This window comes from Hyperoodon ampullatus (assembly GCF_949752795.1).
Source record: "Hyperoodon ampullatus genome assembly, chromosome: 11".
In the NCBI taxonomy this organism is placed as follows: domain Eukaryota; kingdom Metazoa; phylum Chordata; class Mammalia; order Artiodactyla; family Ziphiidae; genus Hyperoodon; species Hyperoodon ampullatus.
This window is the reverse complement of record NC_136924.1, coordinates 13,512,612-13,532,017: the sequence shown is the minus strand read 5'-3', so window position 1 is coordinate 13,532,017 and position 19,406 is coordinate 13,512,612. Positions and strand designations below refer to the sequence as shown.

The window sequence follows — 19,406 nt, the reverse complement described above, 5'->3', positions numbered from 1 at the left end:
TTCTTACTGATTATTAAAGGAGTTCATCTTTATAACCCTTGTAAGAGTAAAAGAATATATTGTGATTAAATAATGCCCAATTGACAACAGGGAGTCCTGAAGTCTTCTACTGATGTGACTTTATTTTGAAGTACCCTAATTAAAGTTGCTTACAAAAACCTAGCTCACTTGTGGGAAAGTTCCAATAATCATGAACACATGGTGATAATTAGACTGACCAGAAACAAGGTTTTCCTTTTTATTGTATTTATAATCATTTGTTCCTAGCACATTTATATAGTTTCCTCCTTGAAGCGTTTTTATTGGTATTTGTTTAGATGGAAACTATGAAAATTTTGGCTAGGTACAAAAGATAAAGAATTAGTTTGGGATTACACTGATCTTTTCAGTCTATGCCACACACAGGAGACAACACTGTCACGGATATCCTCAGATAATGAAAGGGTGACAGTGTAGACAATGTACTGGATTAGCACTGAACTCTAATTTTAAAAATCCTATAATATTAATTAAACAATGAATTAAACAATTATTCCTACTAGGAAAACAAGGACACTCCTCATTCACCAGCAAGAAATTAAGGATAGCATCAATCTCAATCAATCCCAGCTGGCTTTTTTTTTTTTTTTGGTAAAAATTGAGAAGCTGATTTTAAAATATATATAGAAATGCAAGAACCCAGCATATCCAACACAAGTCATGAGAAAGGAGAGACTGAAGTTGGAGTGCTTATATTACCTGATTTCAAAATGTAATATAAAGCTACAATATTTGAACAGCATACTGGCATAGGGATCAACAAGTAGATCAAGGACAGAATAGAGAGCTCAAAAACTGACTTACGGGCCTCCCTGGCGGCGCAGTGGTTGGGGGTCCGCCTGCCGATGCAGGGGACGTGGGTTTGTGTCACAGTCCGGGAAGATCCCACATGCCGCGGAGCGGCTGGGCCCGTGAGCCATGGCCGCTGACCCTGCGCGTCCGGAGCCTGTGCTTCACAACGGGAGAGGCTACAGCAGTGAGAGGCCCGCGTACCGCAAAAAAAAAACAAAACAAAACTGACTTACACGTTCATTCAGTTTTTTGGTTTTTGACAAAGCCTTTTCAGCAAATGGTGCTAGAAAAAACAGATATCCATATGAAAACCCCTAACTTACACCATATACAAAAATTAATTTGACATGGATCAAAGATCTAAATGTAAAAGCTAATGTTATAAAATTTTTAGAAAGAAATATAACAAAATATATTTGTGACCTGGGGGTAGACAAAGGTTTCTCAGATAAGACAGAAAAGGCAATAATAACGGTAAAACAAAAAAATGATAGCTTAGGTCTAATCAAAATAATAATTCCTACTCATCAAAAGACATCATTAAGAAAATTAATAGGCAAGATACAAAATGTGAAAAAATATTTATAAAATTTATGTCTACTAAAGAGCTGGTATAGTTTATTATATACATAGATATAACCCTATCAAGAGTATAGTGGTTTTGTTTGCTGTTGATAAGTAGGAACTTAATGAGAAACAGTAGCCAGGTCAGCCTTGGTCAGAGGAAGTTCAGGTTGTCGAGCCCATGCATAGCCTCTATCCTTGTCACCATGGCCACTTTCCTGTGAGCTCATTGAGCAACCACTGGAGTGACTGGAGAATGAGCCATCTAGTCAAGAAGCAAGACTACAGCAGAGAGAGCAAGTCAAGAGAGATAATTGTTCAGATTGCTTCGTTTCCTCCATTAGAATATCAAGGGCTTGAAGGACCGTTTCATAGAGCTCTCCTGTAGTACAGAGACACTTCCTGCCCCATAAAAGAAAAGCAGCCAAGCTTGCTGCTGCTCAATAGCAGAAGGGAGATATGACACAGGGAAAGGAAAACAAACAAAAAGCCCATTTTCTGGTCCCAGGGGAGAACAGGAAGAGGCAGTAAGAAAGAAAGGTAAGCATGAGTGTATGACAACGTCCCCTCGCCGTCCAGCCCCTGACTTAGTTTAAGAAAGAGGAATAGGTGATTTAGAAAAGTGAAGTCAACATGGGGGGAATAGTATGGCTGTTCCCCAATCTCTTATTTAAGTTGTAGAAAGGGTTTACCTTGTGTAATGCTCTTGTACCAGTCTGGGGCTGGGCCATACGTCCTTGATGTTCTATGAGATAGGAGAGAGAGGGTCCTTAGGGATTAACGTTCTCAAGCTGCTTTCCAGCTTGAATGACACAGGTGAGCATTGACAGTAGAGGGCTTGCCATGGAGTCGGCTAGAAGGGGCACAATAACCCCTGCAGAGGCTTAGGGTTGACAGTAAGAGGATGTGCAAGTGCCTCTTGGGTCTGCAGCCAGCAGGAGATGAACTCAACTAGGCAATACCATCAAAATCTGGCAAAGACAAGAGGTGCCAGTTTATGAGTTACATTACCTACAGACCAGAGACTGCTATAACTGAGACCAGAGGCTAGCCAGGCATGCTCCGCAGCTATTCTAAGACTTCCTTTACAACACCATCTTGGGAATTCCTTACACTTTCCCTGGGTTGGAACACTTATTTCTTGAATCCCATATTTCTTTGTTTTCTTCCTCAATATTTTCCGGAGCCTGAAAAGGGGTGTTTGGGAGGAAAAGTTTTTGAGTACTTGGGTATCTGAAAATGTCTTTATTATACAGTTATCCCCCAATTAACAGTTTTAGTTTATTTCTGAGAACCCTGTTGCTAAGTAAACAGTTGTTAAATGAAAAACTAGTCCCATTAATTTAATGGGGAAAATGATATATTCTTTCCCAATCCAAAATACATATATGATTTTCACAGATGTATCAATTGAGCAATGAAAATGTTTATATAACTAAAATATAACAATTTGAAAATGAATAAATGTAAAATGTATTGGGTGGGCCAAAATGTTCGCTCGGTTTTTTCCACAAGATGGCTCTAGTAGCACTTCGTTGTCTTTAACTTCATTCGAAACAATTTTGTTAGATAGTCTGTGACAGCTGTCATATCAGTATGCATTTAAAAAAAGACATCAAAATTGGTGAATTTTTGTGTAGCCATTTTAATACTGAAGATGGAAGAAAAAACACAACATTTTCGGCATATTATGCTTTATTATTTCAGGAAAGGTAAAAATGCAACTGGAATGCACACAAAGATTTGTGCAGTGTATGGAGAAGGTGCTGTGACTGATCAAACGTGTCAAAAGTGGTTTGCGGGCTTCCCTGGTGACGCAGTGGTTGAGAGTCCGCCTGCCGCTGCAGGGGACACGGGTTCGTGCCCCGGTCCGGGAAGATTCACGTGCCGCGGAGCGGCTGGGCCCATGAGTCATGGCCGCTGAGCCTGCACGTCCGGAGCCTGTGCTCCGCGACGGGAGAGGCCACAACAGTGAGACGCCCGTGTACCGCAAAAAAAAAAAAAGTGGTTTGCAAAGTTTCATGCCGGAGATTTCTTGCTGGTTGGGTAGACCAGTTGAAGTTGATAGCGATCAAATTGAAACAATAATTGAGAACAATCAATGTTATACCACACGGGAGATGGCCGACATATTCAAAATATCCAAATCAAGCACTGAAAATCATTTGCACCAGCTTAGTTAGTGAATCGCTTTGATGTTTGAGTTCCACATAAGTGAAGAAAACCTTCTTGACCACGTTTCCGCATAAAATTCTCTAATGAAACATAATGAAAACGTTCTGTTTTTAAAACAAATTGTGACGGATGATGAAAAGTGGATATTGTACAACAATGTGGAATGAAAGAGATCATGGGGCAAGGGAAATGAAACACCACCAACCACATCAAAGGCCGGTCTTCATCCAAAGAAGGTGATGTTGTGTATATGGTGGGATTAGAAGGGAGTCCTCTATTATGAGCTCCTTCCGGAAAACCAAACGATTAATTCCAACAAGTACTGCTCCCAGTTAGACCAACTGAAAGCGGCACTCAATGAAAAGCATCCAGAATCAGTCAACAGAAAACACATAATCTTCCATCAGGATAACACAAGACTGCATGTTTCTTTGATGACCAGGCAAAAACTGTTACAGCTTGGCTGGGAAGTTCTGATTCATCTGCCATATTCACCAGACATTGTACCTTTGGATTTCCATTTAGTTCAGTCTTTACAAAATTCTCTTAATGGAAAAATTTCAATTCCCTGAAGACTGAAAGTCTTCCCTGGAACAGTTCTTTGCTCAAAAAGATAAAAAGTTTTGGGAAGATGGAATTATGAAGTTGCCTGAAAAATGGCAGAAGGTAGTGGAACAAAAGAGTGAATACGTTGTTCAATAAAGTTCTTGGTGAAATGAAAAATGTGTCTTTTATTTTTAATTTAAAAACTGAAGGCACTTTTTGGCCCACCCAATAGTATAAACATTTAATAAAATGTTATTAATAAAATAAACACTTACTGTACTCACCAAGGGAGGAAGAGTAGACTTGACAGTGAGTGGTGGATGGTTGAAGAAGCTACAAGGAAGCAATTCTTTGAAACGCAGTGCAGAATGAGCTAGATAATCAACTTTCAGGCAGGCATTCAATGTCTGCATCAGGTGTGTTGATGATATTTTTGTTTTGCTCATAAGAGCACTTTGAGATACATGAACATAATAGAACACAATATATATGCATCAAAGGGTCATAGAAAATCTTGCCTCTTCCTCCTTCTTGGTTATTTATTCATACTTAAGAATGAAGCCCTAAAATGCTAACTGGATACGTATGTCCAGGGGTGAGATGTGTTGATTGGGCGGTTAGATCACGTGGTAATTGTAGATGCTTGTTTTAGGATCCTCAAATCATAGTATCTGTGGGATTTTCCATTTAGACTGGTCTGTTTCTTCAGAAAGCACTGCTCCAATCTTTGACTATGGAATGCATGTTATGGATGGCATAGGCTTAGCTCTCAGTATTCTTGAAGCTAAATATGGGAAGAGGGTTGGGGTCTCATAGTTCACTCTGTATACTTTCAATTAATCATCAAATCTTTAGTATATGTCTCTAAGTCTAGTGCCAGTTGAATTCAATTTCTCCAGACAACAAATTTATTTTTAATACCAGGATGCAGGAAGGTGGACACTAGCAAAAGGTAAGGATTAAATCAAGATGCCTAACTACATCTTAAAGAGACTTTCAAACAATCTTTGTATCTTCCTGGGTACCTAATGTCTCTGATTCCTGAATCTTTATGGTTCTATGACACTTATCCTCTTGTGTCATTTGACAACTCTCTCTACAAAAACAGATTTCTGCTTTTTCTTCTTTGATTAAATCAGTTACCAATTCATCTGTCAGCTTTCCATCTTCAAAAATTTGTTGACATATTTTATGTTACATCATCTCCCATTCCTTTTGCCCTTCTAATTTATACATTGTTATTCCTTTACAATAGTTTTGGAAACAGAGAGGGCAAACACAAATTCACCTGTAATATTTAACTAGAAATTTCCTTCACACTTTTGTTCTCAGGCTCAGTAAAAATTTGCTCACATCAGATGATTTTGAGTTAAAATTTCAGTAGAGACCAAAGAGTAAATGTGAAAGACTGAAGTGACAAAAAAAATTAGAACTTAAGTAGTGTTCCAGCTGACCTGAAAGTGAAATTTGGAATAATGTGTTATTAGAAGTTTCATTATTATTAAACGTAACCACACTGATTCACATGTAAGAGGAAAAACTTTGGAGCCAAGTAAACCTGGATTCAGTTTGGGCTTTGCCACTTAGCTGTGAGACCTAGAGAAAGTTGCCTTGGTTTCCTCCTTTATAAAGTGAAGACAACTAATGCCTTCCTGATAAGTTTTTTGTGAGGACTAAATTAGATAATATCAAGTGCTTAATCTAATACCTCACTCAAACATGGTGCTCTATGGTAGTTATTAAATTTGGCTACCCATCATAATATTTTGTACTCCTGAAGAGTTGTACATTTTATTATTCTTATTGTTTATATAGAGGATGTATATAGTGCATATAGTATATACATACTATTCAGTATGAGTGTATTATATAGTGTATAGTACAGGTGAGCAATTTGAAGAGGCACTAGCAGCAAGAAACATAAAGAAGAACTGGAATCTAAAGTTCCACCTTTGAAGACACCAATTCCTATTATATCTGCCATCCACATTGCAAAGACATTTCTACTAGTGCTAGCTGATCTATGCCAAGAGAAAAAACGGAGTAAAATTCATAGTTGAGGTAAACTTCTGAGTGTCATGAAGTGTTGATGTTATGAACTGACACTTCACCTGGCTTCTTCCATTGACTCTATTCTCTTCCTCTCTGTGGTCTTCTTTGGGCTTTTAGCCTAAATCTATCTTCAGAACTACAGGCAAACTTCCACAAGAGTCCTTGACCAGGAATAACATGTGCAGTATCATGTTCAGGTATTTGCTTGAGGTCCCTAGGGGTGTCAAACCCAGCAAAGAAACCCTGGAAAAATGCATGTGTTGGTCCTTCATTCAAATCAAATACGCTTCAGTTCTAAATCTAAAACTTGAACATCAAAAGGAAAATTATAAATATTAAAACCACTTTTCAATCATTATCCAAAAGTCAAATTCCCTTTAATCCAGGGAATATAACTCTAGGATCTATGCCTATCTATCTCCCTATCCATCTCCCTATCTATCTATGTATCTATTGATACCATCATGGAGTTACTAAAATAATTCTCTTACTCAAAACCCTTTTAAAAAAAATTCTAAGTTAAGCATGGCAACAAACAGGATTAAAATGTTAGAATTATTTTTTCAAATAATTTATACTGAAAAGTTCAGTGGGAGGAAAAGAGAGGAGCTCTGTACATGCATGAAACTCTACCTAAATGAATAATACTGCATGCAAATACAAACACTTTTTATCCTATTTTAACAACTTTCAATAGTTTGATCCATCCATACTTATTCTTTTGATACCTTCAATTAATATCTAGACTGATAGCCTGAAAATTTCTTCTGGGCATAGAGAAACATTCTTCTGTCTATTCGAAGACAGGAAAATAGATTTTCCACCTCATTATCTTTAATACTATACTTTGTCTTCTCAATTATTTGCAAGGAGAAAATGATTACAAGGCAGTTACATTTAAGAGAACCTTTAAAGACTTCAAGGAAAGGGATCAGGTTTGAGACTCAGTTTGCTATCTTTTAATACCAGAAATAGATTGAAGGTAGGGGTTTTTTAGTACAGTAAACTATAAGTTTTAAAGTTTCATATGTGAAAACAAAGCTGGTGTCTTGTAGATGTGGGGGCCCAATATAATCACGTGAATCTTTCCAAAATGGAAACCCTTTCTTGGCTGTGATGAGAGAGATGCAACAGACAGAAGGATCAGTGAGATGCAACACGAGAAGGACTTAACCCAACATTGCTGGCTTTGAGGATGGAGGACGGGGAGCACAAGGCTAGGAATGCAGTGACCTCTAAAAGCTGGCAAAGGCAAAGAAATGAATTCTTCCCTAGAATCCCCAGACAGGAACACAGCCCTGTCAACACCTTGATTTTAGCCCAGTGAGACTCAGGCTTCTGTTCAACTTTTTTTTTTTTTTCTTTTGCGGTACGCGGGCCTCTCACTGCTGTGGCCTCTCCCGTTGCAGAGCACAGGCTCCGGATGCGCAGGCTCAGCAGCCATGGCTCACGGGTGCAGCCGCTCCGCGGCATGTGGGATCTTCCCGGACCGGGGCACGAACCCGTGTCCCCTGCATCGGCAGGCGGACTCTCAACCACTGCGCCACCAGGGAAGCCCTCTGTTCGACTTCTGATCCACAGACCTGCAAGATAAGAAATTTCCGTTGCTTTATGTCATTATACTGGTGGTAATATGTTATGGCAGCAATAGAATACTAACACAAACTTTAATAAATTTTATAATCTTTGCTTTCCTTTAGTGTTCCAACTGTGTTAAAATAGAAATTATCATGGTGAAAATATTTTCCATAATAGAAAGAGTAAGTAATTAAAAATTTTCAATATTTTATATGACAGGTCTAGAACAGACAGGTCTAGAGGCAGAGCTGTTTGTTCTGTAAAGTCCCTCAAAAGGGAGAAGATAACCTTGAGCTGTCTTAAAGGTGAACTCAGAGTGCACCTTCCTCATGTGTTCTCCTGTGGTCTTCATGCCCAGAGAGACAGACACCATCACTCCTACCTTCTGAGGAAGCCAGGGGCTCAGGATCCAGCTTGCAAAGGCGGCGTGACTTTAAAGCAAAGTCTTTACTCACAAGAAGGCAAACAGTTATCTTCATGACAAGTAAGTTCTAAAACTCAAAAGAAACTTCCAGTTATAAGATAACTAAGTTCTGGCCATATGATGTATAAGATGACTATAGTTAAAAATACTGTATTGCATATTTGAAAGTTGCTGAGAGAGTAGATCTTAAAAGTTCTCATGACAAGAAAAATATTATAACTATGTGAAGTGATGGATGCTAACTAAATTTACTGTGGTAATCATTTCACAATATATTCATATATCAAATCATCATATTGTATACCTTAAACTAATACAATGTTATATGTCAATTATATATCAATAAAACTGGAAAAATATAAAAATTCAAAAGAAAGTGCTTTCATAATACCAAAGAATTAATATTATATAAATTGTAAAATAATATGCAATATCTCCTGTCACAAAGGAACTACTGGATTAATTTCCTTTACTAATTCTCAGACTCTATACTAGTCATAACTAAGTCCCAAGTGATGAAATATTCGTATCAAGGCTTAAATAAATTATTCAATTAAAGCTGTTTGTGACTGTACTAGACGCATTTCAATTCCAGGACTTTTGCGTATGAATAAAACCAAATATCAAGATTCATAGATGTTGAAGAAACACAACAATATCTGGAAACTAAAATCATGGGAAGAGATAGTGTAATGACAACAAAGGAACTGAAATACTAATCTTCTGGGAATGTTTGCTTCCTGGAAACTAAAGGCAAGTTTCCTATAAAGTGAGAAATGTTTCAAATTAAATACAAAAACAGAATAGAATAAAATTAAGCAGGCTAACATACTCAAAATGAAACACCTGTAACTGAATAAACTGAATATCTTCTATCATAACATAGTATTTGTTAACATATTTAATTAGAACTCCATAATAAGGCATCCAGCATATTTAGATCTCCAGTGTACAGAGACTCTGTTAGGTATTGTGGTTGATTCAGAAAATCCAGTCTCTGACACTAAGGAGTTTAAATGCTCTTTGCGGGGAGTCAGGATAAGTGCAAGAAAAATGACAGAGAATTACTACATGGCAATTATTAAGAAGTGTACAATATCAAAATGACGTAGAAGACTGATAAGAGTAAAATGTGATTAGTCAGGGAAGATAAGAGATGGGCACCCATCCCAGAAGTAAATTGGGTTGCCAGGTGCATGATACAAAAGGAGATGTGCTGAGAAAGCCACTTTTAGAGAAAAAATATGCCCCCTACCAGTCCTCCAAGATGACTTAAATTTTCACCATTAATCCAACTCATTAGCTATTCATTTAACCAGAAAATACTTATTGAATACCACACACCAAGTTGTATGGGTGCCAGCACAAGTATTTCTTTTCTTCCTCCTTTCTTTCAGTTTTGGACCATTTTAAATATGATTGTTCCCTGGAAGAGATAACATAGAAAGTCATTAACAGATGCTAACACATAATTATGACCTGCACCTTCCTCTCCTCCCTCACCCCTAACTTCACTGAAGAATTAAAATAACCTTTAAGGTATGTTCCAACTATCCATTTTCTACACTATTGCCAGAGTGATATTCTAAAATCATAATTCTCATCATCTTCTCCTATTTACTATTCAATGAACAATTTTTCAGGGCCCTAAAAGAATAGCTGAAGTGAAACTAAGAAAACTTTAGACAGAGATGGGGAAGAGTTCAGGAAATGACTAGCACTTGATCACTTTTATGATTCTGGCAAAAGATAATAGGTAGTAATATAATGGAGAATGAGTGGATGAATATATTTTTTAAAGGCATCGCTTTTGGTAAAGAAAGGTAAGAGTTTAGTATTTGATATTAGCATGATTGATCTACAGAAAATTATTCAGAGTTTGGAACTTATGGTAAACATTTAGCCATCAATCCATACAAAGTTGGTAATTCATACCATGAGAATGGAGGAGCTTCTGAAAAGAATATATGTTACAGGAAAGGAGCAAAGAATAAGACATTAATTCTTGAGAATTCCTAAAGGATGGTAGAAAAAAAAAAGGAATCAGAGAAAGATCATTAAAGGAAGAAATTGTAGAAGAAATGAATGTTATAAAATTTGCATTAGGGCTTTTTAAAAAATTCTATATTATGTGCAGTCAGAGAGTTTGTGTATGGGATGATGTAACTAAAATAAAGTGTTCTGTGAAATTCCTCCTGATTCTCCTTTGGGTCAGGTAGGTTTTGATATTAAGCAGGCTAAGTGGTTCCAATTCTTCTTTTCTGGGAGTTAAATAAACCAGAGCAGCTTTTTGGACTGTTTATAAAAGAAGAAAATGAGCTGCCAAGATACAGTTAATAATATTGTGTATCTTTGAATTTGTCATGGAGGAACTTTTAACAAGCCTTGGCATGACATCTTATTTTTGCATACCCCAGCCAAATAACTTCCCAAATTTCTTATTCTTAAAATGGCTCATTAGTGTAAGCTGGTAGCCAAACTACAGCAATAGCAGAGAAATAGTTTGTGCTTATTCAGCCACAAAATGAGTTGCTTTAAGTTATTTTACCTACTGACTCATTAAAATGAACCATGATAATCCAATCTTTTTATTTATGTTGAAGTAGCTAAAGACTAAAGGTATTTTAATCATCAACATGAATTTATATAGAATTGACTATGAAAACAACATCATTTTGGGATGTTATCCAAGAACATAGACCCTGCAAGAAGAGACAAGAATCAAGGAATGAAAAAGCAAAAGAAGAAAGTTTATACAGTCCTGCAACTCTTAATTTCCCGTTATCAAAGTGTTTCAGAGGTTGATATGCCCAGGGATGGCATATACTGCCAATCCCTTGTCCCTTACCCGTTACCATTGATCATTCTCCTCCTTTCTGCTGAATAGGGATGAGCCAGCGTAGGACTCTAGGCATCCCCTACCAACTGATCTGAGCTAGCTTGCTAAATATTTGAAAACAAATCGCCATCCCCAAAACATTCAAAAGTTACCAAGGAAAAGAGTTTGAAATGGATTATTTTAATGTATTTTCAGAATAGTATATGCCCATAGTTTCATGAATCCGTAATCAAGTAGAATGGCACATTATTATCTCTGATATCTTTCTTTCTATCTATCTATCATCTAGTCATCCATCCATCCTTCCATCAATCTATCTACTTTTTGTTACATTTCTCCTTAGCACAAGCTCCTGTGAGCTACTGTTCTAGAAAGAGCTTAAAATTGTCATTTTGAATTTCACTAATTTGAGTGAAAAATTCAATTAATTATATTGTATAAACTCTATTTACATGTGAAGAATTCCTAATTACATTTGTGATGGTCTTATATTGGCTTTGCTGTGGTGTTTTTTTTGTTGTTGTTGTTGTTGTTGTTTTTACAAATCTCCACTTTATTTCTTTTTCTTTTTTTTTTTTTTTTTTTTTGCGGTACGCGGGCCTCTCACCGTTGTGGCCTCTCCCGTTGCGGAGCACAGGCTCCGGATGCGCAGGCTCAGCGGCCATGGCTCACGGGCCTAGCCGCTCCGCGGCATGCGGGATCTTCCCGGACCGGGGCACGAACCCATGTCCCCTGCATCGGCAGGCGGACTCTCAACCACTGCGCCACCAGGGAAGCCCTCCGCTTTATTTCATCTAATCTGCAGCATCCTCCAGGGCCAACTCTTTGAACTCCCAAGAGATAGGGAAAGCATAGCTACCATGGATGTACTTGCATTTACCTAGAATGTTGCTAATATGTGATTCGCAGTGGCAGGAGCTAGGAAGACAATAGATAAGTCACTTAAAAATATGCTGTAAGAGCAAAGCTGAGAGATCACTTACTCTTCTTAGGGGAGAAAGAAAGCCTTCACAGAAGAGGTGACGTCTTATGGAAAAATAAGGTTAGAGGTTCTTCAGCAGAGGGGAAAAAAAAGGGCTTGTCAGTTTCCAAAAGTATTCAGAGGAGGACGCATGGGATACAGAGGTGAATAATGAAGTCAATATCATTTGTAAGACCAGATGTGAAACAACTTTGGGTGCCAAGATAAAGTGTTTGGATATTTATGCAGTAAATGAGTCAGTAGAGATTTCTTAAGCTGGGTAGTAAGTACATAATCAGATTTGGAGTGGAGGTGAGTGTAACCTTTTTATCAGTTTTGGTTTTTCTTCTTTTATTATTATCAGAAAACAATATCTATTTATGTTTAAAATTATAAATAAAGATAAGTAAAATCATGGAAAATAAAAATCAGTTAGTCCTATGCACTCAGAGATGAATCTCTTAACATTTTATCAGCTAATATAAAGTACTTTTCCTCATGAATCAGGATAAATATAAATATACTCATGATATATTTTAAAGTAATTATACATTTTAATGAGTCCTATTATACAAAGCTTTTTAAAATTTACTTTTTCCACCTAATACTATACTGTAAACATCTTTTCAGTAAATTAACATCATTTTCAATTTTTCAACATCATAAACAATCCTGAAATGATGTTTTTTGTATTTATATTCTTATATCTCTATTTTTCTAGGACTAATTCACAGAAATAGAATTGGTGGATCAAAGAGCATGCATATTTTAAATCTTACGTTCCCATTTTCTAATTATTCCCTCTAAAAGGCTGTATCCATTTACATTTCTGTTAGCATTCATGGGAGGAATGCTATGTTCCTTCCATGTCTGCAATATTTTATGTTACCATTTCTTAAATTCTTGACTATTTGATTCGGAGGAAGACCTCACTGTAATTTTTTTTGGTACTTGTTGATTACTCCTGAGATTAAATATTTTTTATATTTGCTTTGTATCTTTGGGGGATATTATCTATTCATTTTCTACTGAAGGGATTATGCTTTTCTTTTCTTTTAAAAAATATTTATTTATTTTGGCTGTGCCGGGTCTTCGTTGCAGCATGTGGGATCTTTAGTTGTGGTATACGGGATCTAGTTGCCTGACCAGGGATTGAACCCGGGCCCCCTGCATTGGGAGCATGGAGTTTTAACCACTGGACCACGAGGGAAGTCCCATATGCTTTTCTTTTTTATTTACAAGAGTGCTTTAAATATTCTAGTAAACTTTCAACTTTATACAATGTATAAATACATAATATGTAAGCATATTATACATTATATATTTCAAATATTCTTCCAGGTTTGATTTTTATTTATGATGTTCTTAGAGTACAAAAATTTAATTTTTTGATAATAAAATCCATCAAGTTGTTTTTAACTTGGTGATTTTATTACATCTAAAATTAATTTTGATAAATGACGTGACAAAGGGTTTTAAACAGTCATCCCAATATCATATATTTAAAAAGTAGTTTTCCTTATGAAACTTAAATGCCAACTTTATCACAGTTTAGATTATTAAAGTCAGTTTCATAGAGTAAATGAACACATAGGCTTTGGCATCACAGAAAACCTATGTTTACCACTGTGGCCTCTTCAAATCTTAGCTTCCTTGAGAGGGAAAGATGAAAATAGCAAAATAGCAATAGCTTATTGTATTAAATTACATAATGCATTTAAAGCACTTAGCACAGTGCTTGGCTTACAATAAACATTAGTAGTTCATAGCATTGTTACTTTTATATTAGAGTATGGTTTTTGATTTTTTATCTTCTTCACTGATTAGTGTATCTATTTTTGCATCAATATCATAGTTTGATTATTTTGTAGTATTAAGTACTTTTAAACATCTAATAGAGCAATTTTATTCAACCACTCAAAAATATTTGTTGAATGCCTTTTACTTGTCTCTAACAGCTAGGATCTGAAGGTATCAATATATGGTTGAGCAAATCAGCACTGGTCCCTGATCAATTAGCCTACAGTCACATCTTTCTGAGGATCTGACCTATTTATCAAGATAAAAGTTTTTAAGACACTCTTTACTTTTTATTTGGTTCTGAAGACAACTTTGTTCAATAGCAACATATCTTTAGCAACATATCATTAAATCTAGTTTATATCTACTGATGGCTCATTTCATCCATCTTAACATTGAATTTATTGATTACAGTATCACAGGATAAATTTTTTTATATTCTTATGACAATATACTTATACTCTTGAGTATAAGTATACTCAAGTATACTCTTGAGTATATCTTACAAGATTGGAATTCAGTCCTCTTCTTGAATAAATCATGTTCAATTAAAAAAACACTTTAATTATACCACTTGACATACAGCATAAAGCAGTTGTGTTTGTTTGCTGATAGATTTTTGAAAAGAGGAATTGAACATTTGGATTTGTCAATATTTACACTGTACTGCCCAAGAGGGACAAATATAAGCAGGGAAAATGCATCACGTTTGAAAAGGAATGGACTCTTGGAAAGAAACAGATCTGGATTTTGAATCCCAGTTCTATCCATTCCCACGGTGTATAAGATAAAACCACTGTAAGTTTCCTACTACTGCTGTAACAAATTACCACAAACATAGTGGTTTAAAACAAATGTATTCTTTCACAGTTCTGGAGGTCAAAGGTCTAAAATCGAGGTGTTTCTAAGGCTATCTTCCTTCTGGAGGTTTCTGGGAAGGATCCGTTTCCTTGCCTGTTCCAGTTTCTAAAGGCTGCTGGCACTTCTTGGCTTGTGGTCCCCTCCTCCATTTCAAAGCATATCACAACCACCTCTGCTTCCATTGTTAATCCCTTTTCAGCTTCTGACCTTCCTGTCTCCCTCTTATAAGGACCCTTGTGATTATATTGGATCTGCCCAGATAAGCTAGGCTAATCTTCCATCTAAAGATCCTTAATTTAATCACATCTATAAACACCCTCTTGGTCATAAAAAGTGAAATCTTTACACATTACAGGGATAAGGACATGGACATCTTTTGGGGGCCATTATTCAGCCTACCACAATCACTATAGCAGGGAACTCATAACTAACTGGAGAAGACACTCAGCTGATCCACACACTTATTTACTCATATTTAACCTACTTTTTTAAAAACAGTTCACTGTATGGTTGCACATTTGGGCAAGTGCCAGTTCTCTGAACCCTGTGTGTCCTTCACCTGTAAAATGGAACTAATGCCTACTTACATAATAGAGATGCTCTGAGGACTAAATGACATAGTGTATAAAAAGCTGTTTCCACTCCATCACATAAGAGTACTGTGGGCATTGTGCTAAAAAGTGACTCTTGAGGGCAAAAGGAATAAACTTAATACTTTTGTTGCATGTTTGCAGTACACTGAAATTTCATTCTAGTTACATGGAAATTATTTGAATTAACTTGCATTCTTGAAGAGAGAGAAATAAATAATGTAAATAATATATGCCATTCTACCTATCATTCCACCCAATGGACACATGAAAGAGTGACTATAGACTACTTGCTTCTACTCTTTCTGAGTTAGGCTCTATTTTCTCATGCCTCCCAGAGCATGAACCTTTTGAGATCAATTGTTTAAATATATGTACTCTTTCAGATATTATTGCAATTAATTCTTCATTAAATGTCTGTTTTTACACTATGAAGTAAACCTGACAAGAATATTAGTTTAAGACAATACCTGGCATGTAGTTGGTGTTCAATATATGACACCTATTATTATGCAAATAAATATTTGTTTAAAAAACAAGTGCTCACCAATAAACTGGGAACATATAATTGAGGGAGAACAGCCTAGTGGAATGAACAAATTTCAAAGTCAGATACATCTGAGTTCAAGTCCTGAGTTTTCCATTAGCTGTTTCCTTGGATATTTTCCTTAACCTCTCTAAACCTCAATTCTATCATTTTAAAAATAGAAATTAGAATCTGATCTATTTAGATGTGAGGATCAAATGAGAAATGTACTTAAACTCCTAGAATAGTTTCTGTCAATAAATGATAATTATTATTACCTAAATAAATATTTTCTTAATTTAAATATATTTAGCAAACAACTTTCTGAATAATAAATATAGGTATTATAGATAGAAAAAATAGAATTATTTAAATTCCATCTAATCACCTAGGTTTCTGAAGCATATGAACTTAAAGGACCTATGGCCCATTACAAATTGTTTATTACTAAGTGGATTTTGAGTACTTGTATTGGTCAGGCTATTTAAGGTCACATGCACAATCACTAATGTACCTTCAGTGAAGGGGTTTATGAGAATACAAAGAAATACTAGTAGCACTGTTCTTAATGTTAGCAACAGCACAGTCAACCCCTGTTCTAGATCTTCTGAGACTGGGAAATGCAGTAGGATCTACAGATAAGGGACTCAGTGTCCCTCTATTCAATAACTGTGGCTTGATTGACTCAACTTCTCTGTTTTCACCAAACATTTAATTTGGAAAGTACTCAAGCCCCCACAAAGGTGCTTGAGTTTCCTCTTGCTGAGTCAGTTAAAAATTATCTGATTCACAACAGCCAAGACATGGAAACAACCTAAATATCCATTGACAGATGAATGGATAAAGAAGAAGTGGCACATATAAACAATGGAATATCACTCAGCCATAAAAAAGAATTAAATAATGCCATTTGCAGCAACATGGATGGACCTAGAGATGATCATACTAAGTGAAGTAAGTCAGACAAAGATCATATGAAATCACTGACATGTGGAATCTAAAAAAATAATACAAAGGAACTTATTTACAAAACAGAAACAGACTCACAGACATAGAAAACAAACTTATGGTTACCAAAGGGGAAAGCAGGGGCGAGGGGTAGGGGAGGGATAAATTAGGAGTTTGGGATTAGCAGATACAAACTACTATATGTAAAATAGATAAACAATAAGGTCCTACTGTATAGCACAGGGAATTACTCACTATCCTGTGATAAACCATAATGAAAAAGAATATGAAAAAGAATGTATATATAAGTATAACTGAATCACTTTGCTGTACAGTAGAAATTAACACAACATTGTAAATCAACTATACTTCAATAAAATACATTTTTTAAAAAAAAGGAAAATTACCTCTGGCTCCTGTTCATCCCTGATCCCATCCATACCAGCCAGGAGCAACGTGGACCACAAAAGAAAAAAAATCTATCTTCAAGATGTGTCTGCATGCTTTCAGAACTTTAATAACTACCTCTGCTGTCCACCCATGCCCTAGCTCTAAACTATGTATAAGCCTCAAGGGCTTTTTTGCCTTTTTCTGCTTAAAGGCATGAGTAGGGACTACTTGCTCCTTTCCTACTTGCCACTGCATGGAAACTTGGGCCTACATTTGTATGTCTCATCATTCCAGCTATGCCTAAAAGTAGCAAGTAAAATGTTGTCTACCTCACAGACCCTATCCTCTGAGCTACACCTCAGTCATTTCTGGCTATTCAAGATTTTCAAAGACCTTCTTCTCAGGAGTGTTCCTAGATGTGATCCCATATATAAGCTAACTTGGAAGGAAGATAACTAAGGACAAAGGAATAACGATCAAATGAAAACACACCAAAAAGAAGAAAGCACTATGCAGAGGAGAGAATTATTAAAAGAACATATTTTATAGAATCATAATATGTCTACTCTGGTCCCTGAAATCTCCACAACCTCCCACAGTTACCCTCGTATATTCTGATCCTAGGGACATACATTCTAGGAAGGCAGTGTCCTAAACTGTGGACTTTGAAGACATGGCCTCCATGGTAATTAATTTCCATTTTTCATTTTTAATAATTCTCTTTCAAGAACTTAGTTTTCCATTTATTATGGTCTGGCCTATAATCAATTGTTACCTCTTTTATAGGTCTTTACACTTATGCATTCTTCAATTTTTCATTGTTTTTGGTGTTCAGTTTTCTTTGAGAAGAAATCTAAATGACTTTTAGAACCCATGTGGATACGTGGAAGAAGTGTTTCTAGGCAGAGAATGGGAAGTGCAAAGGCTCTGGGGTGGGAGCTCAGCAAGAAGGCTGGTAGAGATGGAGTGAAATGGGTGAAGTGGAGAGAGACAGGAGATTAAGCCAGGAGGAGGATCATGTAGTACTTTAAAAGGCATCTTAATCAGACTTATTTTTTTGCAGATTTTTAAAAGAGGATACAAAACCCAGAAAAAGTGAAAAATAATCCCTATATTCCCTCCTGTTGAGCAATTTTATCAGTTCCAATCTGTCTTTGATTAATGTCAGACTTGACTCCAGAAAAACATGTTGCTTTGAAAAGTTTTTCTTGGATTACAAAACATTGAAAATGTATTTAAATGTTTAAAAAACTATATCAGTGGGTTTTATTTAATTTCATATAACAGGATATCCAATCCAAGGGGTTTAAGAACAAAACGAAAATAATTGCTTCATGTATCTAAAAAATCCAGTTTTGGGGTTCTACTGCATCTTGACTGGAGACCAAATGATGTCACCTGGACCCAGATTCTTTCTGTTCGATTCTGTTCATTCATCATGCTCCTTTACTGCCAGATGCCATGCCTTCTTTTTGGAGGTGTCTGCTCTAACTCCAGACTTAGATTGTCTCTCAGTCAAATCCAATGGAAAAGAGGAAGAGATTTTGGGAAGTTCCAGCATCTTACTAATTCTGTCACATACAAATTCCTGAACTCATGGCTACAAATGGCTATAGTCCAGGGGATGAAATACACTTATTTCTTACAGTGTGGATGACTTTCTTCCCCCTAATAGCGCATCCCTGAACGAATCTCCAAATGGCAGTACTAGAAACAGGGTGAATTGATGTTGAATAGCAAACAAACAAAACCAAGGAAATATCCATTCATTTGTCTACCACATCTTCCCATTCAATCACCTTCAAAAATATCTCTGCCTCTGTAATAAACCTATGCTCTGTCCCAATGAAAGCACACTCTCCTCTACCTTCCTAAAGCAATAACACTTAAAGTCCCGTTCATTTACAGATACAGCTCAAAGCCCCAAATATCTGTTTAGTGCACAGTCCTCTCAGTCAGACTTCTCTCTAACTCCTCTTGGCCTAGAAAACTAATGCTAAATAGTAAGTTTAATGAATCCCCAAACATCTAAAACACACTTTTTTTCCTAGGTTGCCATTGGGGAAGGAAAACAACACAAAGCAGTTTCTGGTATATAACTTACATTGTATCTTATGTGAAGTATAAGGCAAGGACCCCTCAGTCTAGAAGTGAAATGCAGTTCCTTTGACAACGAGTCTGGCTGTTCTAGATCTGCTCTCTGGAAGGATCTTTCTTCCACTGTTGAGGAGAAAATGGTTAATCACAGGTCAATAAACCACTTCTTCCCTAGTGGAGACCACAGGAAAGAATGACTTCCACCAGATCTCCTTGCACACAGG

General features: G+C 36.4%; 1 protein-coding gene across 1 annotated transcript in view; it reads right to left on the bottom strand.

Annotated features, from left to right (window-relative positions):
- Positions 1-8,057: 8,057 nt before the first annotated feature.
- TMTC3 (transmembrane O-mannosyltransferase targeting cadherins 3) overlaps positions 8,058-19,406 on the bottom strand; it is a gene marked incomplete at its 3' end in the record, with an annotated part of 81,802 nt that continues 70,453 nt past the window's right edge. The window contains exons 15-16 of the mRNA XM_079715250.1: positions 19,190-19,305; positions 8,058-8,237 (exon numbers count right to left, since the gene is read on the bottom strand). Of these exons, the coding sequence (XP_079571376.1) occupies positions 8,058-8,237; positions 19,190-19,305 (296 nt within the window). The remainder of the gene's footprint in view (positions 8,238-19,189; positions 19,306-19,406) is intronic.